Source organism: Anastrepha obliqua, chromosome 6, assembly GCF_027943255.1.
Source record: "Anastrepha obliqua isolate idAnaObli1 chromosome 6, idAnaObli1_1.0, whole genome shotgun sequence".
NCBI classification, from domain to species: domain Eukaryota; kingdom Metazoa; phylum Arthropoda; class Insecta; order Diptera; family Tephritidae; genus Anastrepha; species Anastrepha obliqua.
In genome coordinates this window covers 21,396,771-21,424,107 of record NC_072897.1, presented here as the reverse complement: position 1 = coordinate 21,424,107, position 27,337 = coordinate 21,396,771, and the positions used below count along the sequence as shown (strand labels likewise).

Here is a 27,337-nt window from a genome sequence, read left to right as displayed (position 1 = left end):
GTCACGGTATCGCGCGAGTTACATATTCAATTCCAAAGACAAGCACATATTTTAAGACAGACGAAATTGATGAATTTGTAACTAAAATAATAAACAATAAGTAAAAGTAATTTGAAACGCATTTCCTGTTTTGCAACAATTTGACTTACTTAACAAAGTGTGGGAAAGGAAATGCTGACCAAGACATTAACAATAATTTTATAAAATTAAATATTAAATGCCAAATAAGCAATTATATATGCACATTAGTTTAAGTCTGAATGTAATATTGAACAAATAATAAATCAGTTGTTGAGAAGCCCTTCAAGGCATAAGGTATGCATTCTATTCTTGTTTTAAAAATTCTCCTGCCTGAGTAAAATATAAAATTGGCGCAGTCGGTTGTCCTTTCAAAAAAAAGTAATGAAATGATAGTGATACGAAAATACGGGATAAAGTAGTGAACAAAAATTATAAACACTATAATACCCATACTAATCCTGCGAATCCGTAGCCAACTCAGGAGTTGACCGGACCCTCTAGGGTATAAATTAAGAAAATAGTGCAGTGAACACTTACAAAGTGAACGCCACTATAATTTAATACTACATTGCAGTGGACACTAGTTAACACCACTAAACACAAATAGTGCAGTGCAGTGAATACTTATAAAGTAGACACCACTAACATAAAAAGTGCAGTGCAGTGAACACTAGTTAGCACCACTAAACACAAATAGTGCAGTGCAGTGAATACTTATAAAGTAGACACCACCAACATAAAAAAAAGGGAACCATCAGCTTAGCAAACAACCAACAAACGAAAAAATTAGCAAAAGACAGCAAAGGAAGGATGCCGCCAGAGGGTATAGTGGAAGAACTGGCGAGGAGAGAACAGCAATTGGAACAACTAAGACAGACGTACATCGAACTACAACAACGACACGCAACCAATGACAACGATCTACAGAGAATAATGAAGAACATTACTCACCTTCCGACATTTACGGGAACAGGCGAGGTAACAGTCAACTCCTTCATGAGCAGTGTCGAATATGTGCTATCAACTATTCAAGACAAAGGAACGCGAAGAGAAGCGACAAAAGCAATATTCTATGGAGTAATTCAAGGTGAAGCAAAGGACGTAGTCATCAACATTCCTCAACCGGACAACTGGACTCAAATAAAGAAGGCGCTTAAACTTTGATACAAGCCAGACGTGGAGCCTTACGAAATATATCGAAAAATCTGTAACCTGCGAACAAACGCGGTAAGTGAATTGGCAACAGAAGCCCAAAAAATTAAGTATAAGGCAGATGAACTTAATGTTTATCATAAAGGAGATGCAGGTATAGATTTAAGTAATATAAATAGTGTACTGGTGAACAACTTAAAAGAAATCACTCAGGGAACATTGTTGGACAAGATATATGAGGAACATGATTTATATACAATATTAGAAATAATGACAAAACGACGATATGAAGACAGTTGCATCCGGACAGAATTCAAAAAGTTTAGAAAAACAGACGAACCGTTTAAACAGAATAAAACCCGTTACGAATATAAACAACGTGAAAAATATTCCCACGAAGGTCATAAAGACAATCACTCAGGCCAAAAGAGGTGGAATAACCAAAATTTTACAAATCATTGGGGAAATAGGGAGAACAATTCAGGCCAAAGGAGATGGAATAATCAAAATTTTACACCAAACTGGGGAAGTTGAGACAATTATTCAGGTCAAGTAAGGCGAAATAATCAAAATTTTTATAAATATAACAATTCAGGTGAAGGAAGAAGGAATCAACAATTTTATAGAGGCAATAACTTAGAGCAAATAAGGGAAAATCGAGGAGAACCAATGGAAATAGATAATGTGGAAAGAGATTACGATAGATCGCCAAATGCAGGACACCCTAATCATAAGTTTGGCCAAGATCGCTTAAACTTGTGTAGGCAAAGCCCAGAAGGACCTGAAATTAATAATACCATTTTTTTACGAGTCAGCCACTGAATGCTTGCCAAAGATAACATTAAAGATCGTAAATAAAGAAGACGTACCACTACTAGATACAGGTGCCAGTCTTAGTTTAATTAATAAGGAAATAAATGATTTTGATAAATATAAATTAAAATATCCCATAACATTTAGTACTTACATTAACAAATAAAGATACAATAAATTATGAAGTGCACTCATAAAGCCCGGAGCAATTTAATTTACCTAACAATGCCAGGATTCGTTGGAAGATCACCCCATTAAAAGGGAGAACTTATGATTTCATTATAGGTATCGATATATTAAACTTCTAAATGCCCAAATAAATATAGAAAAAGGACAAATAACACTAAATGGAAAAATATCTTATTTTATTATTGTAATAACCCATACCTCTAAATTTAATAAAATTTACATGCTTGAAACTGGTGATCCTAAATTCGAAAGGCTTCAATTAAATCATTTAAATAATGAAGAACGTAGTGAAATTATAAAATGACTAAACCGATATAACAAATTATTGTTTAGAGAAGGCGATGTATTAACTAATACAACAGAAATTCAGCATGAGATAAAAACCATTACACAACAGCAAATCTATTCAAAGCTATATAGATACCCACCTCAACACTAAGCAGAAGTAAGGAAACAGATCAGAGAAATGGAGGAACAAGGCATAATTGGAAAAAGCCATTCAAGATATGCAAGCCCACTTATAATCGTACCCAAAAAAACGGATAATTCAGGCGAAAGAAAATATAGAATAGTTGTTGACTATAGAAAGCTTAATGAAATAACCTTAGACGACAAATATCCTTTACCCAATATAGACTCAATTCTAGACAAACTAGGTAGAACGCAATATTTTACGACATTAGACTTAGCGAAAGGCTATCATCAGATTTTAATAAAGGAAGAAGACAGAGAAAAAACCGCCTTCGTAACTCCTCATGGTCTATATGAATTTATAAGGATGCCATTTGGTCTTAAAAATGCGCCAGCCACATTCCAACGGCTGAAGAATGAGATCTTGAGAGATCATATTAACAAAACCTGTGTGGTATACTTAGATGATATACTAATCGTTAGTACTTCTTTAACTGAGCATATTAAAGCAATACGAGACATTTTCAAAATTCTCGAAAGTAAAAATTTGAAGATACAAGTTGACAAATGCAATCTTCTAAAAAAAGAAACAGAATTTTTAGGGCACATTTTAACAAAGGATGGCATGAAACCAAACCCAAATAAAATTGCAATTATCCAAAATTTAGAATTACCCAAAACCGAAAAACAGATAAAAAGTTTTTTGGGAATAACAGGTTATTATGGCAAATTCATAAAAGATTATGCGAAAGTAGCCCAACCGATAACAAAATACCTAAAGAAAGGCGCAAAAATTAATGTAAAAGACCCAACATACATTGAAGCTTTTGAAAAGTTAAAAACATTAATAAGTACACATCCTATTTTACGTTATCCCGATTTCAATAAACAATTCACATTGACAACGGATGCATCTAACTATGCGATTGGTGCGGTACTATCGCAAGAAGGTCACCCAGTGTGCTACGCTTCAAGAACATTAAATAACCATGAGAAAAACTATTCTACAACGGATAAAGAATTCCTAGCAATAATGTGGAGTGTAAATTATTTTAGGCCTTACATCTATGGTAAAAAATTTAAAATCCTTACTGATCACCAGCCAATTAAATATCTCCATTCCAAATACAAAGGAAAAGACATTACACCCAGGCACCAGCGATGACTATTAAAATTAGGTGAATACCAATTTGAGATAGAATACCTAAAAGGAAAAGAAAATAAAGTGGCAGATTTTTTAAGTAGATTAGAAAATAGTGAGGACACTATTTCAGAAAAAGCGGGGAGTGAAAATACCATGGTTGAAAAAAGCAATATTTTAATTTTTTTTTTCAGTTAACAATGTAGAAGATGATGTTACAATGGCAACAGTACATTCAGCCGAGGAAGAATTGGGTGATCATTTTTTTATAAAAGAAGAAATTGTGAATACGTACAAAACCCAAATAATATTAACAAATAATAAAACCGAAGAATTTAAAGAAGTACATAGGAAAAGAATTATTTTTATTGCAGAAAGTGACTTTAACCTAATGGGAGACATTTTTAGAAGATACATTTCAAAAGGGAAAATAGGGATATTTTCGGAACTATCCGAAAACAACTATAATATAGTACAAGAGGAGCTTATAGATATGTATTCAAACGATAGCCAGATTAATTTTATATTACTAAGTGCACCATGAGAGCACAGGACATTGAAACTGAAGTGGAAGCAGTAAGACAGATATCATTGTACCATGTAAGAGAGAGTATGCACTCTGGCATTCAAGAAACTTATAATAAAATCAAAAATATAATCTATTTTCCAAAACTCATCCAAGTGGTAATTAATCAATGTGACACTTGCCAACAAGTAAAGTATGAAGGACATCCGATTAAAAATAAATTTCATTACACAGAAACTCCTTCAGATAAAAACCAAATCATACACATGGATACATACGTAATCAAAGGATTTACCTTTTTAACCACTATAGATAAATTTTCAAAATTTGGCGCAGCGTATCCACTGAATGACAGAAATCACATGACTATAATAGAAAAACTAGAAGAACATATCACTAAAATAGGAAAACCAGATAAAATAATAGCAGACAATGAATTTAAGACAATAAGGATAAGGGAATTTCTAACAGAACAAGGAATCGAATTACATTTATCTAAGCCCAACAGCCATACAGGAAATGCCGATATAGAAAGATTTCATAATACGATGGCAGAAAAGTTTAGGATTTTGTACCAAACTAATAAAAATTTACCTATCCAACAATTAATTCAACGAACAATCAGAAATTATAACGAAAGGTATCATTCAAGTATTAAATGTGCACCAAAAGACGTTCAGGAAGGACGTTTAGATCTAGGAAAAATTAAAAAAAAACTTAGAAGAATGCAAAAGAAAGAAAATTGATAAACTTAATTTAAAAAGAGAGGACTATAAAGAAAAAAGACGTGAGGGATTCATATAGGCACAAAGAACAACCTAAATACAAAAAAGGACTGTTAAAAAATATTCATCCATGCAACATTAAAAGACAATATAAATTTACAGATAAAGCCCATACTCATACTGATAATGACCTCGATACCCATAATTAAGGAGAACTGACCACAAATGAGTTAAAACACCAAACAGGATTCACGGAAATTCAGTTAGGACTTCAGGAAATAGTCAAGGAGTCAGACTTAATACTACATATAATATAATAGACGTAGAAAACTTAGAGAATATAGTAAACGAAATGACAGACAACATAATGTTAATGAGAACTATACATAAAGACATACTTCAACAAGAACTATGAGAAGTTAGAAATAAAGTATTAACTATGATACCAAAAAGTAATAGACAAAAACGAGGATTAATGAATGCCGTAGGAAGCATGACTTAATGGTTATTCGGTACAATGGACGATTATGACAGACATTCATAACCACCTTTTACGAACGAACGAGTCAGTTCACCAACAAATTCAAGCTAATGATTATTTTGATTCAGCTATCAATCAACTGAGACTAATTGTAAAGAGTGATAGGCACGAAATAGAGAAAGGCCTGAACTCTATAAATAAATATATTGATAAAGAGCACGAAGAAAATATGTATTTACAGCAACTAATGAAAATACAACTGTTAAAAAGTAAAATTGAAAATATTCAAGATAATATTGTTTCAGCTAAATATGGATTAATTCATCTAAATATTTTAACGAGTAAAGAAATCTTAAAATATGAAATAGACTACAATAAGTTAAAACATATTAAACTAGGCACAGCAATTTTCAATAATACATACTTAATATTTGGTATAAAAATGCCTAAATCATTTATACATGTAAATATAAGAAATATAATACCAATACCCAATAATGAACATAATGAAATTTATTCCAAAATAGAAAAAATATTTAGCTATGAAAATATTAACTATAGATTTGAAGAAGCCAAATCATTTGGACAATTAAAGCCTAGCACACACTGTGTAATAGAAGAAAATTGTAAACTAATAAAAAACATAGAATTTGAAATAATATCAATAGACATAAAAACAATAGTTATTAAGAATGCAATAAATGTAACAGTCCAACATACCTGTAATGAAAATCAAACCATAGTGAATGGAAATTATATAATTCAATTTAATAATTGCTCATTAAAAATAAAAGATTACTATTTTTCTCATAAAATTGAGAAAGATGAAACAAAGATTCAAACAATTAAATATGAAAATATGAAAAACTTTACAAAATAATTAACGTTCAGCGAAATCATAGAAGAAAACAAATATAACGTTATAAAGATAGATAAATTGAAATATCATAGTAACATATCCTATGGATGCATTTTTATATTAACAATAACTGTAGTGATCACTTTAATTATCGTAATCATAAAAAGTAAATACAGGGTGGCTGATGAAAGCCGCTACCAAAAAAAAAAATTGAATAACTTTTTTTCTTTTTAAGTTATCTGTTCCATTTTTGTTTTAATTTGCAGATTGATCTTTAAAATTTATTAAAATGGATAACTAGGACACGCAAACAAGAATTTGGATAGTCCGCCGCTATCACGCACTGGAGTCCGTAGTTTTGGTACAGAGAGAGTACAGGCGCATGTTTGGCGGCGATTCCCCGAGCAGATGGACCATAATGAGACTGGTGAATAATTTTGCTGAGCAAGGAACAGTCGCAAGAAGGCCTTATCATCGAAACCCACCAGTTCGGACGGAGGAAACGATCGCTGCTGTAGCTGCAGCTATACAAAGCAATCCAAGGGTTTCAACAAGAAGCTTATCTGCTCAACTTGGTGTCAGCCGACAGTCTTTGCAAACAATAATGCACAAAGATTTAAACTTATTTCCCTACAAAGTTCAAATGGTTAACAAACTGAATGCAGCAGACTTGTCGATTCGCTTCGAATTTTGCCAGAAGATCCTGCAAATGGTGGAAGAAGACCAAAACATGTTAAACTGCCTTTTCATGTCTGATGAGGCCCATTTCGATTTAAACGGCAATATGAACAAACAAAATTGTCGAATATGGAGTACTTCTAACCCACAGATACTCCACGAGACGGAATTGCATCCTCTTCGCGTGACAGTGTGGTGTGCGGTTTCTTCACGCTGTATTGTCGGGCCTTATTTTTTTGAAGAAAATGGTCACACCGTTACGGTTACTGGAGACCGTTATATGAAAATGCTGAAAGAATTTTTCTATCCAGAACTACGCCGAAAGAGAATTCCTTTCAACTCTGTGTGGTTTCAACAAGATGGGGCAACGTCTCACATAGCCCAGACTGTTATGACAGAGTTGCGACGAAAATTTCCCAATAAACTGATTTCAAGAAACTCCGAATTTCGTTGGCCCCCCAGGTCGCCTGACCTTACTGCACCTGACTTTTTCTTGTGGGGTTTATGTAAACAAGAAGTTTATAAAACAAAGCCAACAAATTTGGATGAACTAAAACAATCCATTCGGGCAACAATTGCGGCTATTCCTGTCGCAACTCTCAAAGCAGCAATGAACAATTTTTTACTAAGATGCCGCACTTGTGTCAACGAGCATGGGGGGCATTTAAATTCAATTATTTTTAAAACTAGTTAAGCTACATTTAATAAAATTTAATGACCTTCAACTTGAAAAAAAAAAAATAAATGAATTCCATACACTAAAAAAAAAGTTATTTGAGTTTCTTAATGTAGCAAAATTCATCAGCCACCCTGTATATCAAGATAAAACTAAACAAAAAAATTCAGGAGAATTCTACTCTAAAAGGGGGAGAAGTAACATATTCAATTCCAAAGGCAAGCACATATTTTAAGACAGACGGAATTGATGAATTTGTAACTAAAATAATAAACAATAAGTAAAAGTACTTTGAAACGCATTTTGAAAAGTACTTTATTATCGGGGAAGAGCTTTAGAGCAAACCTGTAGACTAAAGGTTCGCCACGAGGAGTCTTTATTATCCGGGAAGAGCTTTAGAGCAAACCTGCCGACTAAAGGTTCGCCACGAGAAGTCTTTATTATCCGGGAAGAGCTTTAGAGCAAACCTGCCGACTAAAGGTTCGCCATGAGAAGTCTTTATTATCCGGGAAGAGCTTTAGAGCAAACCTGCCGACTAAAGGTTCCTTTTAAATAAAAGGTTTTTTTTTTATTTAGTTAGGGCAAATGACTGCCTTCCAACTACCAGACTAAGACTGAATTGCCCGCCTTCTGATAGAATGGCTTTATTTTATACTTTCTTTTTGTCTTCTCATCAATAAAATATATAATTACAACTAAACATTGTTACAAGTAAAAATCAATAAAAAAATTATAAATTCATAAAAATACTATACAATAAAATTTTGCTTAGGCTGACTTAAATTTTGCTTAGGCAGACTTACTTGACAAAGCTATGGTTTTGCTTTGGAGTGAGGTATCATATGACAGAAAAAATGTACTTGGTGTGTGCCATGTGTTTACTTATGTTTCGGGTTTCAAAAAAAAGGAAAAGAATTTCGTCATTGAAATTAAAGTGTTTATTTGACAACAATGGCATTGACATTGAAATGGTTTACATAATTTAAGTTTGAGTTCATTTACCTATTAAAAATATATTTAAAGAATTCGAAAGAAGTTTGAAAGTGAAGTGAAGGTACTCTACACCCCTATGGTTCAGATTGAAAATTACTGTGCTAAAAAATTTGTTTAAATTTTGCAAGCTCAGTAGTTTTAATAAAAAATAATTTTATGACTTTAAAAGTTTCTTAGTATATCTAAATTTATCTTTAATTGTATGTTTTATAATAAATGTTTCTTTAATTTATTTAATATGATAATATTTTAGGTGACTTTGTATTTCTTAAGGGTATTATTATGATATTCCTTAAGCTTATTGTTAAGGTGTAATACAGAATTGACTCCTTTACGCTCCACTATGAGATAAGGGCCTTGATATGGACTTTGCTGTTTTCTTCTAGTTTCTAGTTTTACAAATACCCAGTCACCTACTTTTAATTCTGATGTCTTACTGTTCTTGTCAAATAGTTATTTTCTCTTTTGGTTTGTTAGTTTTATCAGCTTTTGTGCCCTAAGAAGTGAGTCTTTGAGTCTAAGTTTCATCTCATTTGCGTAATTGTTTAAGTTATATACTGGTTCATTGTCCTCGATTATGTCAGTTGGTAAGCGTGGAAGTTTTCCGTATATTAACTCGTACAGTGAAAATTCCGTCTCTATGTTCGGTGTGGTATTAAAAGCAAATGCAAAATAAGGTAGCCATTGGTCCCATTCTATGCTTAAATTTTCAAAGCTTGTACTAGGTGTGTCCGTTATTGTCATTTTTTCTTTTATGTACTTTGTCTGTTTGTTTCGAGTACATTCTTTACAACTGTTTATATATTGTTTTATTATTTTTCCCATGTTCTTCCATATGTATTTTTGTTTTAATTTAAGATAGTTTTTCTTATACCCAGGTGTCCTCCTAGTGCTGAATTGTGATACTCAAAGATTAAATTTTTTTATAATTTCGTCGTCATTAATTTGTTTTGGCTTTATATAAAATTATTTTTAAGGGTCTTAAATTTTGTTCTAATCTTTCAGTTTGCAACCTGTTGAATGCTTTAAAACTTTCAATATTCATTTCTCTTAATAAATTATCTTTTTTAGTCGCTATTGATGATAGTTTCGCCATGATTGAAACGTATTTCAGAGGCTCCTCACTATATCGGACTATTATATCCCCATTTTTATTTATCTGCATTTTGGATCCTTTCATTTTTTCTTCGTATACGAATTTTAATCTTTTTATATTTCTTATATTGCCTGTGGACGTACAATCCCAAATGTGAAGTTGGCCTGACTTCGAATGAGAGTTGTAGTTCTCCTTGTCTACCCTGGTGTTATTTTTGGCAGACATTCCCCTTGTTATTACAAACATTTTATTATTGTCATCACAATCCGTTGGTATCATTTTTTTTAGTATGTCTGAGTCTATCTTTATTCGTGATATGCATCGGCATTTGTGTTCATTTTGCCTTGCTTGTAGACTATTTCAAAATCATAGTCTGACAAATCAAGTCTAATCCTTGTCATCTTGGACGAAGGATTTTTGTGTGAAAATAAGGAGATAAGAGGTCTGTGGTCCGTTACCACGGTGAATTTTCTACCCATTAGGTATGGACGGAAGAAATTTATTCCCCAGTGAATCGCGAGTAGTTCTCTTTCTATGACCGATTTATTTATATCATGTTTTACTAAAGTTTTGCTTGCATATGATATAGGCAAATCTTTTCCTATTTCTCCTTGACTAAGTACTGCACCGAGTGCGAAATTAGATGCGTCTGTTGTGAGCACAAATGGTTGCTCGAAATTTGGATATTGTAAGATAGGTGGATTGATTAGTTTTCCTTTTAGTGATTCGAATGCTTTCTGACATTCGTCAGTCCAATCAAATACTTGTCCCTTCTTTACAAGATTATTTAGGCATTTGGTTATTTGAGCAAAATTGTGTACAAAACGTCTATAATAATTGCAAAAAGCTACAAATCTCCTAACCTCGTCACTACTTTTGGGTACGGGGTATTTTTTTATCACTTCAAATTTTGATGGGTCTGTTTTTATGCCATCTTGCGTGATCAGATGTCCTAGGTACACGACTTCGGATTTTAAAAATTCGCTCTTTCTCGCATTTAGTTTTAAGTTATATTTTCGTAGTCTTTCAAAAACTGCAATTAAATTACTGTTGTGGTGCTTTAGACTACAGCCAAACACTATAATATCGTCTACGTATAAAAATGCATTGCTATCTAAACCACTCAAAGCTATTGTGAGCATTCTTTGAAAGCTATTACTAGATATTTTGAGTCCAAATGGTAAGCGTTTAAATTGGTAATGACCTTGTCTTGTGGAGAATGCAGTCAAGTGTCTTGAGTGTTTGTCTACCGTTATCTGGTGAAAAGAGCTTGTCATGTCGAGCGTTGAAAAATATTTTGCGCGACCCAGTTTGTCTAGTACGTCTTCTATTCTCGTCAACGGAAATTTATCATTAATTATCTTTTTGTTTAGTTGTCTATAGCCTCCATTTTTTTTGTCTCCGCTACTTTCCTTTGGTACAATCAAAAGAGGTGAATTATAGGTGCTCACTGATGGTTCCACTATGTCGCTTTGCAATAAATTTTCTACTTGTTCTTCTATTTCTTCAATATTTTCCATTTAAAATGTAATTATAGAATTTCATTTTATTGTATGATACATATTTTTTGTTTTATTAATACATTAAAAATTTGAAAAACAAAATTTTATTTTAAATTTTTGAAGTGAAAACTTGTTTAGAATCGTTGGGAGTGATTTGAGAAAAAGTGAAACGAAAAAAGCGACACTCTTGGCTACGAAGCGTTATATTATATGTTGATATAAACGTAGCGACGAACTAAATAACTTTTAGGCCAGCATGGTACAGCATGGCACGATAGCCGAGCGGCTAGAAATGTGAGCTTCTGACCCAAAATCCTTGGTTCGAATCACAAGAAAAAAAAATTTTTTATACAGTTATTTTATTTTATTTTATGATATGTTTATGAGGAGCTTTTTTTCATGGCAGAAATACACTTGGTGTTTTGCCATTGCCTGCTGAGGGGTGAGCGCTATTAGAAAAATAGTTTTCCTTAATTTTGGTGTTTTCACCGAGATTCGAACTGACGTTCTCTCTGTGAATTCTGAATAGTAGTCACGCACCAACCCATTCGGCTACGGCGTTTGTTTAATTTTACTGATGCAAAAATGAGGAAAAATATATGAATAAAGTTTGCTTACTGTTTACACATTTTCCAAAGGTGACGGAGAACCAAAAAAAAAGTCGATTTTCAAACAAATACGAGTGCATATGTGTAATTGTGTTAGAGTTTCCGTCACGCCCCAGCAAAACCTGCGTGCATATGTGTTTGTAACATTCAAAAAAATGTAATTGTGTTAGAGTTTCGGTCACGCAGGTTTTGCTGGGGACGCGCATAATAGCAACCGCGTGTGTATTTTTATATTCGTAAATATTTTCATTTTTAAATATTTACCGCAATTATGCCGAAAAATAATGCAGAAAAGTGTCGTGAATATCGACAGAAAAAAAAATCAATAAATAGCATCACGGAATTCATTCACGAAAATTTAATAAAGTATACACCAGAAGTATCGCGGATACTTAGAAAAGATTACAATAAAGTTCCAATGATTTTAACTGGCGTTTTTAAGGTAAATTTTGCATAGGACACAGCGGTTCCTTTAATTGACGTTCTCAATACAACATTCAATTTAAAAATGTGTAACAATCGCACTGAATCGACAACACGATCAAAAACAACCATTGATGCGGTATTTCAAAGATATGTTGACAACATCGAAACCAAAGCATTTGTATCATATTTTAGCTATCATAAGCCACTCGTATCATTTGTTGAAATTGAAAACATTGAGGAGGAATAATAATAAAATGAAGAAAATAAAATATGAACTTTATAGCAATATTATAATGAACCTATAATTATCCCGCTCCTAATGCTGCTTTCGTCTCATTCTCTCGCAGTTTGTTTTACGGAAGGTTTCACTTCTATCGCGTCTAACCGTTAGACTGGTATTTTTTTTTTTCAACGCCATTGTGCATTTTATTAAAGTTAATATAAATTCTACACTTTTTTTATTTTCATTAAGGTGCACGAATATTCAATTTTTTGCTTATTTAACTGAATGCAAAAAGTCACATTTGTTCTTATGCCGGTTTTGTGCTTAAATATTTCTCAATGATAAAAATTTTTAAGTTAAATGTTAATATATTTAAATGCATTAGCGAAAAATCTCTATTCAACAATATTTATCATAGCATGTGCGAATTTGGTGCGCGTCGTTAATAATATTGAGAATTATTTCCCTTTAATTAGCCGCCTAATCACATAAAAATAGTTAATTGTTACCTAATAACAACTTCATACTTTTAATTACATTATTTTATGCATTAATCAGCAAATAATCAGTCATAAACAAAATTGGGATATTCACAAACCAAAAAATATATATATATGTATATGTAGTTATATAAAGTACAATGTATGCTGTATGATAGTTAGTTTTTCAATCATTAGTTTATCGCAAGAAGTGGCATTTTTTATTTTAAATTACTTTAGCTTTTTGTTACTGTTGTTTTGAACTTCGCATGTAGCGCACTGCGCATTTATACAGCCTTGTAGACTCTGACGGACTTCACGTCGTTGAGGGTGAGAGTAGTCACTAATAATGGTCGATGGTTTGTCACCCTTCTGTTCTTGCACCAATTTGTTGCCATCCAGAGTGAAGACGCTCTTCACTTTGCGACCATCAAGTGTCTCTTCATCGAATTCCTCGCCCAGCTTGAAGTTGACCGTAGTTGTCTTGAAGGTTGAGGTAGTGGTGAAAGAGTAATTATCACCATCCTTCTTCAGTTCAACGGTGGGGCTGACACTGTTACCCATTTTGCATAGAACCATATCGACACCCAATTCCTTCATGTATTCGTCGAAGTTTTCACTCTTTTCTAATTTGTATTTCTTTCCTTCCCAAACAGCCATTTTTACTAATGATTTATTTAGCGTTTACTTTAAAATTGAAAACTCGAAAAAAATGGAGCACACATGCGATACTAGAGAGCGACACTTGATGACCTGGCAGGATCGCCATGAAAAGTACTTTATTATCGGGGAAGAGCTTTAGAGCAAACCTGTAGACTAAAGGTTCGCCACGAGAAGTCTTTATTATTCGGGAAGAGCTTTAGATCAAACCTGTCGACTAAAGGTTCGCCACGAGAAGTCTTTATTATTCGGGAAGAGCTTTAGAGCAAACCTGCCGACTAAAGGTTCGCCATGAGAAGTCTTTATTATCCGGGAAGAGCTTTAGAGCAAACCTGCCGACTAAAGGTTCCTTTTAAATAAAAGATTTTGTTTTTATTTAGTTAGGGCAAATGACTGCCTTCCAAACAGACAAAGTACATAAAAGAAAAAATGACAATAACGGACACACCTAGTACAAGCTTTGAAAATTTAAGCATAGATACAGTAGGACCATTGATTATATCAAATGGTTTCCGATATATTTTAACGGTACAATGCGAACTGACAAAATACGTAATCTTATTCCCAATGAAAACTAAAGAAGCAATTTCTATCGCAAAGACACTAGTAGAACAGGTAATACTAAAATATGGACTTTTAATACATTAAAATCTGATCAAGGTACAGAGTTTGCAAATGAATTAATGAAAAATATATGCGAAATACTAACTATAGAGCAGACCTTTTCAGCACCCTATCACCATCAGACAATAACAGTTGAAAGGAGTCACAGAGTCCTAAATGAATTTCTGTTACACTTCGTAGAAAATCCCGAATGGGACCAATGGCTACCTTATTTTGCATTTGCTTTTAATACCACACCGAATATAGAGACGGAATTTTCACCGTACGAGTTAATATACGGAAAACTTCCACGCTTACCAACTGACATAATTGAGGACAATCAACCAGTATATAACTTAAACAATTACGCAAATGAGATGAAACTTAGACTAAAAGATTCACTTCTTAGGGCACAAGAGCTGATAAAACTAACAAAACAAAAGAGAAAAGAACTATTTGACAAGAACAGTAACACATCAGAATTAAAAGTAGGTGACTGGGTATTTGTAAAACTAGAAACTAGAAGAAAACAGCAAAGTCCATATCATGGCCCTTATCGCATAGTGGAGCGTAAAGGAGTCAATTCTGTATTACACCTTAACAATAAGCTTAAGGAATATCATAATAATACCCTTAAGAAATACAAAATCACCTAAAATATTATCATATTAAATAAATTAAAGAAAAATTTATTATAAAACATACAATTAAAGATAAATTTAGATATACTAAGAAACTTTTAAAGTCATAAAATTATTTTTATTTAAAACTACTGAGCTTGCAAAATTTAAACAAATTTTTTAGCACAGTAATTTTCAATCTGAACCATAGGGGTGTAGAGTACCTTCACTTCACTTTCAAACTTCTTTCGAATTCTTTAAATATATTTTTTATAGGTAAATGAACTCAAACTTAAATTATGTAAATCATTTCAATGTCAATGCCATTGTTGTCAAATAAACACTTTAATTTCAATGACAAAACTCTTTTCCCTTTTTTTGAGACCCCAAACATAAGTAAACACATGGCACACACCAAATAATTTTTTTTCTGTCATATGATACCTCACTCCAAAGCAAAACCATAGCTTACTGTCAAGCAAGTCTGCCTAAGCAAAATTTAAGTCAGCCTACGCAAAATTTTATTGTATAGTATTTTTTTGAATTTATAATTTTGTTATTGATTTTTACTTGTAACAATGTTTAGTTGTAATTATTGTATATATTTTATTGATGAGAAGACAAAATTAAAGTATAAAATAAAGCCATTCTATCAGAAGGCGGGCAATTCAGTTCAAGTCTGGTAGACATTCTTTACAACTGTTTATATATTGTTTTATTATTTTTCTCATGTTCTTCCATATGTATTTTTGTTTTAATTTAAGATAGTTTTTCTTATACCCAGGTGTCCTCCTAGTGCTGAATTGTGATACTCAAAGATTAAATTTTTTTAATATATAATTTCGTCGTCATTAATTTGTTTTGGCTTTATATAAAATTATTTTTAAGGGTCTTAAATTTTTTTTAATCTTTCAGTTTGCAACCTGTTGAATGCTTTAAAACTTTCAATATTCATTTCTCTTAATAAATTATCTTTTTTAGTCGCTATTGATGATAGTTTCGCCATGATTGAAACGTATTTCAGAGGCTCCTCACTATATCGGACTATTATATGCCCATTTTTATTTATCTGTATTTTGGATCCTTTCATTTTTTCTTCGTATACGAATTTTAATCCTTTTATATTTCTTATATTGCCTGTGGACGTACAATCCCAAATGTGAAGTTGGCCTGACTTCGAATGAGAGTTGTAGTTCTCCTTGTCTACCCTGGTGTTATTTTTGGCAGACATTCCCCTTGTTATTACAAACATTTTATTATTGTCATCACAATCCGTTGGTATCATTTTTTTTAGTATGTCTGAGTCTATCTTTATTCGTGATATGCATCGGCATTTGTGTTCATTTTGCCTTGCTTGTAGACTATTTCAAAATCATAGTCTGACAAATCAAGTCTAATCCTTGTCATCTTGGACGAAGGATTTTTGTGTGAAAATAAGGAGATAAGAGGTCTGTGGTCCGTTACCACGGTGAATTTTCTACCCATTAGGTATGGACGGAAGAAATTTATTCCCCAGTGAATCGCGAGTGGCTCTTTTTCTATGACCGATTTATTTATATCATGTTTTACTAAAGTTTTGCTTGCATATGATATAGGCAAATCTTTTCCTATTTCTCCTTGACTAAGTACTGCACCGAGTGCGAAATTAGATGCGTCTGTTGTGAGCACAAATGGTTGCTCGAAATTTAGATATTGTAAGATAGGTGGATTGATTAGTTTTCCTTTTAGTGATTCGAATGCTTTCTGACATTCGTCAGTCCAATCAAATACTTGTCCCTTCTTTAGAAGATTATTTAGGCATTTGGTTATTTGAGCAAAATTGTGTACAAAACGTCTATAATAATTGCAAAAAGCTACAAATCTCCTAACCTCGTCACTACTTTTGGGTACGGGGTATTTTTTTATCACTTCAAATTTTGATAGGTCTGTTTTTATGCCATCTTGCGTGATCAGATGTCCTAGGTACACGACTTCGAATTTTAAAAATACACTTTCTCGCATTTAGTTTTAAGTTATATTTTCGTAGTCTTTCAAAAACTGCAATTAAATTACTGTTGTGGTGTTTTAGACTACAGCCAAACACTATAATATCGTCTACGTATAAAAATGCATTGCTATCTAAACCACTCAAAGCTATTGTGAGCATTATTTGAAAGCTATTACTAGATATTTTGAGTCCAAATGGTAAGCGTTTAAATTGGTAATGACCTTGTCTTGTGGAGAATGCAGTCGAGTGTCTTGAGTGTTTGTCTACCGTTATCTGGTGAAAAGAGCTTGTCATGTCGAGCGTTGAAAAATATTTTGCGCGACCCAGTTTGTCTAGTACGTCTTCTATTCTCGTCAACGGAAATTTATCATTAATTATCTTTTTGTTTAGTTGTCTATAATCTACTACAAGCCTCCATTTTTTTTGTCTCCGCTACTTTTCTTTGGTACAATCAAAAGAGGTGAATTATAGGTGCTCACTGATGGTTCCACTATGTCGCTTTGCAATAAATTTTCTACTTGTTCTTCTATTTCTTCAATATTTTCCATTTAAAATGTAATTATAGAATTTCATTTTATTGTATGATATATATTTTTTGTTTTATTATATTAATACATTAAAAATTTGAAAAACAAAATTTTATTAAAATTTTTTTTTTTTCAACGCCATTGTGCATTTTATTAAAGTTAATATAAATTCTACACTTTTTTTATTTTCATTAAGGTGCACGAATATTCAATTTTTTGTTTATTTAACTGAATGCAGAAAGTCACATTTGTTCTTATGCCGGTTTTGTGCTTAAATATTTGTCAATGATAAAAATTTTTAAATTAAATGTTAATATATTTAAATGCATTAGCGAAAAATCTCTATTCAACAATATTTATCATAGCATGTGTGAACAATTTGGTGCGCGTCGTTAATAATATTGAGAATTATTTCCCTTTAATTAGCCGCCTAATCACATAAAAATAGTTAATTGTTACCTAATAACAACTTCATACTTTTAATTACATTATTTTATGCATTAATCAGCAAATAATCAGTCATAAACAAAATTGGGATATTCACAATCCAAAATATATATATATGTATATGTAGTTATATAAAGTACAATGTATGCTGTATGATAGTTAGTTTTTCAATCATTAGTTTATCGCAAGAAGTGGCATTTTTTATTTTAAATTACTTTAGCTTTTTGTTACTGTTGTTTTGAACTTCGCATGTAGCGCACTGCGCATTTATACAGCCTTGTAGACTCTGACGGACTTCACGTCGTTGAGGGTGAGAGTAGTCACTAGCTCGGAGTCAGTGAATTCACGAATAATGGTCGATGGTTTGTCACCCTTCTGTTCTTGCACCAATTTGTTGCCATCCAGAGTGAAGACGCTCTTCACTTTGCGACCATCAAGTGGCTCTTCATCGAATTCCTCGCCCAGCTTGAAGTTGACCGTAGTTGTCTTGAAGGTTGAGGTAGTGGTGAAAGAGTAATTATCACCATCCTTCTTCAGTTCAACGGTGGGGCTGACACTGTTACCCATTTTGCGTAGAATCATATCGACACCCAATTCCTTCATGTATTCGTCGAAGTTTTCACTCTTTTCTAATTTGTATTTCTTTCCTTCCCAGACAGCCATTTTTACTAATGATTTATTTAGCGTTTACTTTAAAATTGAAAACTCAAAAAAACTGGAGCACACACGCGATACTAGAGAGCGACACTTGATGACCTGGCAGGATCGCCATGAAAAGTACTTTATTATCGGGGTAGAGCTTTAGAGCAAACCTGTCGACTAAAGGTTCGCCACGAGAAGTCTTTATTATCCGGGAAGAGCTTTAGAGCAAACCTGTCGACTAAAGGTTCGCCACGAGAAGTCTTTATTATTCGGGAAGAGCTTTAGAGCAAACCTGCCGACTAAAGGTTCGCCATGAGAAGTCTTTATTATCCGGGAAGAGCTTTAGAGCAAACCTGCGGTCTAAAGGTTCCTTTTAAATAAAAGGTTTTTTTTTTTTTATTTAGTTAGGGCAAATGACTGCCTTCCAACTACCAGGCTAAGACTGAATTGCCCGCCTTCTGATAGAATGGCTTTATTTTATACTTTCTTTTTGTCTTCTCATCAATAAAATATATACAATAATTACAACTAAACATTGTTACAATCAATAACAAAATTATAAATTCATAAAAATACTATACAATAAAATTTTGCTTAGGCTGACTTAAATTTTGCTTAGGCAGACTTACTTGACAGTAAGCTATGGTTTTGCTTTGGAGTGAGGTATCATATGACCGAAAAAAAATTATTTGGTGTGTGCCATGTGTTTACTTATGTTTTGGGTTTCAAAAAAAAGGAAAAGAATTTCGTCATTGAAATTAAAGTGTTTATTTGACAACATTGGCATTGACATTGAAATGATTTACATAATTTAAGTTTGAGTTCATTTACCTATTAAAAATATATTTAAAGAATTCGAAAGAAGTTTGAAAGTGAAGTGAAGGTACTCTACAATTTCCTGTTTTGCAACAATTTGACTTACTTAACAAAGTGTGGGATAGGAAATGCTGAATAAGACATTAACAATAATTTTGTAAAATTAAATATTAAATGCCAAATAAGCAATTACATATGTAGGTACATTAGTTTAAGTCTGAATGTAATAATTGAACAAATAATAAATCAGTTGTTGAGAAGCCCGTCAAGGCATAAGGTATGCATTCTATTCTTTTTTTTAAATTCTCCTGTCTGAGTAAAATATAAAATTCGCGTGAATGGCGGGACCGATTTCGATTTTTTCTTGTATTTGTTATTATGAAGAAAAGGTTCCTATAAAAGAAAAAGTAAGAAAAGTACGCTCAAAATTAGAAAAATTTAAAAATACTTAACCACCATATTAAATTTTCTAATGGTTTTCTAATGTAATCTTGATTACTTTAGTGATATCATCTCAAGGTAACTGGGTGAGTGGAAGCTGCAGCTTTAGCACTTCCACGTTTTTAGATGATATCACTTTTCCTCTCCCGAAGGCTTCCCCAGCAGGGTACGCTTGGTAGATTGCTGAATGACTATATTTGGCGATGTCAGCTCAAGCATCACCTCCATCGCAGCTGCAGGGCAGGTCCGCATCACTCCCGTGATGTACACGCACGCTAAGTGCTGAAGCTTAGTTAGCGCTGCCGCATTGCTGCCCAAGCGACCGCTCCGTATGTCAGCATTGGTCTTATTATCATGATGTACATCCATCTCAGGATTCTTGGGCTACAGCCCGAAGATTTTCCTCCTAGACGTTTGCAGATCAAAAAAGTGTTTGTTACCTTGATCAAGGTTGCGGCAGCATGCCTTGATTGCTGTTTTGGACGGGCCAGACCTACCCCAGCACACCATTTTTTTTTTTGGCAGATTTAAAGCACTTTGCAGTATATTGTAAACAAAGTTCTTGAACCTGTCTCTCGCTATAATTACAACGTCATCCGCATATCGCTGACAGCGGGTTTCGTTGTATGTCAGCATGTGAAGTAGGTCGCCTACTACATACTATGCTCCACAGAAGGAGTGATAAGACAGTCAAAGGGTGATACAGCGCAGTGTCCGTAGACCTTCCTGTCCTATAAGCATGTTGATTTTGATGGAAAGGTGAGTGTTGGATCTGATTTCATTATCGATAATCTTCTCCATTGCTTTTAATACAAAGCAGGTGAGACTGATTGGTCTGAAGGACTTAGCCAGTAAATATACCTGTTTTCCTCCTTTTGGTATGAAAACCACTAGTGCTCTTCTCCACACTGTTGGTATGTATGCCAGCGCAAGACTGTCTCCCATTATCCCAACTAGGTGTGGTGTAATTACCTCCTCGCCCTGCTGTAGTACTACCGGGAGGATTCCATCAGCCCACCGGGTCTTATATGGTTTGAAACAGCTGGGTAAACATTCGTTTAACCAATTTTCAGTTCGATTGGGTCAACCTTAAAAGTACAGTGTAGGACTCCGGTATCTCAGTTGCGGTTCCCGGGAAAAGTGTGGGCAGCAAGACGTTTGTTTTTTCTACCTCATCGTATGTATACACATATGTGCCACCTATATTTTTAATAATATACCTAGTTTAATATCCACTTTCTCCTTAGCCATAGCTTAATGAATAATACCTGCAACGGGGGTCGAGGTGATTTCCTCGCAGAACATTCTGAAACTACCCCTCTTTGCTTTCCCAATTTCCTTATTATATTCGGTTAGAAGTGTAGCATATTCGCCCAAGCACCCGATGCGGTTTGGCTTTATTAGATTGCCTTCTTACCGCCTTCCGAACGGCTGAGAGTCCCTTTGACCACCATGACGTAGTGGTGTTGCATTTTGGTTTGGTCTCAGGGCAGCTAGATTCAAATACAGTAGTAATGGAGTCGTTAAAACTCTTTACCTTTTCTTCCAGCATTGTTGGTACTTGACCGCTTACCCATGCTGGGTAAATTTATACTTAGTACATTTCTAAACTTGTCCCAGTCTGTGTTCTTGGAGTTTCTTCTCAGATTTCCTTGAGTGAATCCTGTTCCTAGTTCAAACTAAATGATCCTGTGGTCAGATAAGGAAGGCTTGGAGGAAACTTTCCAACCCGACCCAAGGCTTTCAGCCAATTTGTTTCATAGAGCATTAGAATAATAAACACTTTGTGTTTGAAATGGTTTTTGACGTGATAACGTCTTATAATTCGATTTAACAGGCTGCACGCACGAAAAAATGTGTCGTTACCTTGCTCATTACTGTTCATATGTAGTTACCTTGCTCATATTAGTGTTACCTTGCTCATATTAGTGTTACCTTGCTCATATTAGTGTTACCTTGCTCATATTAGTGTTACCTTGCTCATATTAGTGTTACCTTGCTCATATTAGTGTTACCTTGCTCTTTAGTGTTACCTTGCTCAGTAGTGTTACCTTGCTCATATTAGTGTTACCTTGCTCTTTAGTGTTACCTTGCTCATTAGTGTTACCTTGCTCTTTAGTGTTACCTTGCTCATTAGTGTTACCTTGCTCATATTAGTGTTACCTTGCTCTTTAGTGTTACCTTGCTCATTAGTGTTACCTTGCTCATATTAGTGTTACCTTGCTCATTAGTGTTACCTTGCTCAGTAGTGTTACCTTGCTCATATTAGTGTTACCTTGCTCTTTAGTGTTACCTTGCTCATTAGTGTTACCTTGCTCTTTAGTGTTACCTTGCTCATTAGTGTTACCTTGCTCATATTAGTGTTACCTTGCTCTTTAGTGTTACCTTGCTCATTAGTGTTACCTTGCTCATATTAGTGTTACCTTGCTCATTGCATTGAATGAACTGCAAGCGAAAGCGCGGAAGGAACGACAAAGCAAACAAAGCAAACGAACGGCAACGTTCGACATCTTGCTCTCCCCTACTCAAGTGAGCGTATATATGTATGTATATGCGCATATGTACATATATAAATTCACGTATTTGTATTTGCATATGCCTTCTTATTGATTATTATTAATTTGATATACTTGAAGAATTTAAAATAAAACCAAGTTTGTTAATAATACCTGTTGTTTTAATGTTATTATTATTAATTTTTTTATTATATATGAAGGAAAAAATGTATGGTAATATTTACCATATCTATACTAATATTATAAAGAGGAAAACTTTGTTTGTTTGGTTGTAATGAATAGGCTCAAAAACTACTGGACCGATTTTAAAAACTCTTTCACCATTCGAAAGCTACATCACGAGTAACATGGATTATATTTTATTTTGGAAATAGGGCTCGAGATATAGGTCAAAACGTGGACCCGGGTAACCTTCGAATGTGTATGTACAATATGGGTATCAAATGGAAGCTGTTGGTGAATGCTTTAGTTCAGAGTATTTCCATCCGCTCCGTGACTAGGGTCTCGAGATAGAGACCAAAACGTGGACCCTAGAATGTGTTTGTACAATATGGATATCAAATGAAAGCTGTTGATAAGTGCTTTAATACGGGGTAATTTTCATACCTATTGATGACTAGGGTCTCGAATTATATGCCAAAACGTGGACCCGCCGTGTCTTTGAACCGAATTAAACCAAACTTACACACATTGTTAAGTAGGTATTGAAGATGATTTCCGTATAGTTTGGATACCTATTGGTAGATAGAGTCTCGAGATATAGGTCAAAACGTGGACCCGGGTAACCTTCGGATGTGTATGTACAATATGGGTATCAAATGGAAGCTGTTGGTGAATGCTTTAGTTCAGAGTATTTCCATCCGCTCCGTGACTAGGGTCTCGAGATAGAGACCAAAACGTGGACCCTAGAACGTGTTTGTACAATATGGATATCAAATGAAAGCTGTTGATAAGTGCTTTAATACGGGGTAATTTTCATACCTATTGATGACTAGGGTCTCGAAATATATGCCAAAACGTGGACCCACCGTGACTTTGAACCGAATTAAACCAAACTTACACACATTGTTAAGTAGGTATTGAAGATGATTTCCGTATAGTTTGAATACCTATTGGTAGATAGGGTCTCAAGATACAGGTCAAAACGTGGACCCGGGTAACCTTCGGACGTGTATGTACAATATGGGTATCAAATGAAAGCTGTTGCTGAATGCTTTAGTACAGAATATTTTTCATGCCGCTCCGTGACTGGGGTCTCGAGATATAGGTCAAAACGTGGACCCGGGTAACCTTTGGTTGTGTATGTACAATATGGGTATCAAATGAAAGCTGTTGATAAGTGCTTTAATACGGGGTAATTTGTTATGTTATGTTATGTTATGTTGTGTTATGTTATGTTATGTTATGTTATGTTATGTTATGTTATGTTATGTTATGTTATGTTATGTTATGTTATGTTATGTTATGTTATGTTATGTTATGTTATGTTATGTTATGTTATGTTATGTTATGTTATGTTATGTTATGTTATGTTATGTTATGTTATGTTATGTTATGTTATGTTATGTTATGTTATGTTATGTTATGTTATGTTATGTTATGTTATGTTATGTTATGTTATGTTATGTTATGTTATGTTATGTTATGTTATGTTATGTTATGTTATGTTATGTTATGTTATGTTATGTTATGTTATGTTATGTTATGTTATGTTATGTTATGTTATGTTATGTTATGTTATGTTATGTTATGTTATGTTATGTTATGTTATGTTATGTTATGTTATGTTATGTTATGTTATGTTATGTTATGTTATGTTATGTTATGTTATGTTATGTTATGTTATGTTATGTTATGTTGTGTTGTGTTGTGTTGTGTTGTGTTGTGTTGTGTTGTGTTGTGTTGTGTTGTGTTGTGTTGTGTTGTGTTGTGTTGTGTTGTGTTGTGTTGTGTTGTGTTATGTCATGTTATGTTATGTTATGTTATGTTATGTTATGTTAGAGTATATGTTATGTTAATGTTAACTCATTCTCTATATCCATACAAAATATGTATCAAACAAATAAAATTAAAATTTTCTTTTGAAAAATGCAACCATTCAATCAGTATTTTCTTATGACGTTATCACGTTAAACTATCGTCAGTAAACCGACTTTGCAGACAACCTCTTTTTTTTATTAATTACACCAATTCGAATTGAATATTCATAGTTAAGATTTTTAAATTCACTGGACAACGTCTGTTAGGTCAGATAGTATTTTAATAATAATTAATAATGGATACGTGCGTGACCACCGTTAGGTAGTATCCTGAATCGAAACCCGCTGTGGACACGAAACACCAAAATTATTGAAAATGTGATCTCGGCCGATCCTCCGCAAGCAATAGCAAACCTTGAAGTTCGGCCAAACACCGAACGAAGGGTGTATGCGCCAATTATGTATGTATATATACATATATATGTATATACGAGGTAAAGTCCAAAATAAAGAAGACTGAGCTAAAATAGAAAAGACAGGATCTTTGTTCTGATAACTTCGTATTTATTTATATAAAATAGGCCTCGATACTCTGTTCCGCGCGATTTAAAAGCTTTTCGAAAGAGTTTTTCAGATCGGAATGTCCTTGGGGATATTGGACAAGCCTTTTGGATTGCTTCTGCGTTGCAAACCGTTTGCTTTTCCTGGCCAAATGCAATCTTTCGAATAGGTAAAAGTCACAAAAAGCCATATCAGGAGAATACGGTGAGTGATTGATGGTTAAAATTTCTAGTCAAAAAAAAGTCACAAGAGTGGGTCGATGAGATGGTGCATTATCCTGCAACAAGTGCCAGCTACCTCCTTCGCGGTATTCAGGGCGAATTCGACGAATGTGCGTTGGCACAAGCTCCTTGTGGACAATTCCCTTATAATCGGAAAAACCAATGGGCATCGACTTGATTTTTGACTTCTCCAAACGCGAATTTTTGGGTGGTGGCTCGCCTGTGGCCTTCCATTCGGCACTTTGACCCCTAGTCTCACGTTCATGTTGGAAACACCACGTTTCATCAGCAGTTACAATGATGCAAAGGAAATTCTCGTCTTTTTTCGCCTCTTTAATGAGGTCTTTCGAATGTTAAATTCTGAGCATATTTTCATCTTCAGTTAACTTGCGCGGGATGAAACGTGTGCAGACCTTTCGTAAGCCCAAATGATCAGTTAAAATGCGATAAATCGATGTTTTGGAGATATTCAACTCCGATTTTCATGAATTTCAACGATGATTTCGATTACTTTTTGATTTTTGGTGATTACTGATCTTGGGCGGCCCGTATGTTCATTGTCATTTATGTCCTCACAACTATCTCTGAAACGTGTCAACCACTCACAGAGAACGTTAAATATAGAGAATTCTCACGAGCTACGAATAGTGTGAATTGTCAAAAATGAAGTCTAACCGCCGCCGGGGTGTGGTGAAACTTTTAACAGAGATGTTTTACAGCGATTTCTCCTTTAGCATATTGGCCCTGCACAGTTTTTGGCCTCTGTAGGAAATCAAATTGACGAATAGCCGACGGCATTTTGCAAAGTATTTGCTTGTGCATTTTTATGTTCCCTTGATAAACGAAAATTTATTCAATTTGTATTTTCAGACAAAGGTGATGAAGAAAAAATGATTGAATATTTATTATATGCGCCAACATTTCAAATCAAAGTAACTTTAATATTTTGATTTAATTTAAAAAAATTCATTATAAAACGACGTCTCACATTTTGGTATGTGCGTTTTAGTAAATTTAAAACTAAACAAATTTGATGAAAATTTTTACTAATTTTTTGAGTCGAAATTAATTCATAGCATACAAGTGTTTTGGTATATCGACATATAGTATGTCAATAAATTGTTTGCAAAATGAAAAAAATTCTATAAGCTCATATTTAGGCTTACGCCTTATCATCTAAAATGTCTTTTCTTAGACAATTTTTCTACAATATTAATAAATTCAATATTCGTTACCCGTTTTACGTACAACATATACAAAAACCAAAATATAACAGTAAAATAAACAAGCAGCATTACAATTCGGCAAATATTGCGTTGTCAATTAATTCTTTGCAAAATGCAAACCCAACTTGAAATTAAACCGAAGCTAGCTAACGGTACTTTTATTTTGAACGCAAATAAACGCGTGTCGTAGTCGTTCATTGTTAGCACACATTAAGTATGACTTATGATTTTAAAAATTGAACATTTTAATCAGTTAAGCAATGCCGGGCAAACGAATTAATGAAAATGTGATTCAGTTAGTTTATTTTAACTATTATAAGGGGAAGTCGGCTAAAGAGTTGGCGGAAATGTTTTCAATTAAGCTCAGAACTATTTATAATATTATTGAACGCGCAGAAAAAGAAAACAGGCTTGAATTAAAGCACTCAGGAGGCAGACCACCAAAGCTCTCTAGACGAGATCACTCAAAAATTTTAAAAAAGATCAGCGAATCCGCTCAAACGAGTCTGAGGCAGTTGGCATCTGATATAAAAAATGACTGTGGAAAAACTGTAAGTCATGAGACTGTCCGGAAAGTTTTAAGACTGCACAAATATTCTTCGCAAATAGCCAGAAAAAAACCATTACTGTCCGCAGTTAATATAGAAAAGCGGCTTAGTTTTTCTGTTGCCCATATAGACAAGCCATTGGAATATTGGGATGACGTAATTTTTTGTGACGAAACAAAAATTATGCTGTATAGTCATGATGGACCCAGTAAAGTTTGGAGAAAGCCAAGCACAGCTCTGCAACAAAAAAATATAATACCCACAGTAAAATTTGGCAAACTTTCAGTGATGGTATGGGGTTACATCTCGTCGAATGGTGTTTGTGAGCTGCGAATTTTTAATGATATAATGACAAAGGAGTATTACCTTAACATTCTCAAAAATGACTTGACAAGAAGCGCGATGAAGTTTGGATTTGTTGACCAGAAAACCCTAATAAACTAAAATACAAGTTATACCAGGATAACGACCCTAAACACAAGTCGTTGCTTTGCAGCACCTGGCTACTTTATAATTGCAGTAAAGTCATTGATACTCCAGCCCA

At 33.8% G+C, this 27,337-nt stretch overlaps 2 protein-coding genes across 2 annotated transcripts; both read right to left on the bottom strand.

Moving 5' to 3' along the window:
* Window positions 1-13,230: 13,230 nt before the first annotated feature.
* Window positions 13,231-13,746, bottom strand: LOC129250218 (probable fatty acid-binding protein). The gene has a single exon (XM_054889854.1). The coding sequence runs from the start codon at window positions 13,657-13,659 to the stop codon at window positions 13,231-13,233; it is 429 nt and encodes a 142-aa protein (XP_054745829.1). The 5' UTR covers window positions 13,660-13,746.
* Window positions 13,747-17,691: 3,945 nt separating this feature from the next.
* Window positions 17,692-18,594, bottom strand: LOC129249842 (probable fatty acid-binding protein). Its single transcript, XM_054889512.1, has one exon. The coding sequence runs from the start codon at window positions 18,504-18,506 to the stop codon at window positions 18,111-18,113; it is 396 nt and encodes a 131-aa protein (XP_054745487.1). The 5' UTR covers window positions 18,507-18,594; the 3' UTR covers window positions 17,692-18,110.
* Between the last annotated feature and the right edge of the window lie 8,743 nt (window positions 18,595-27,337).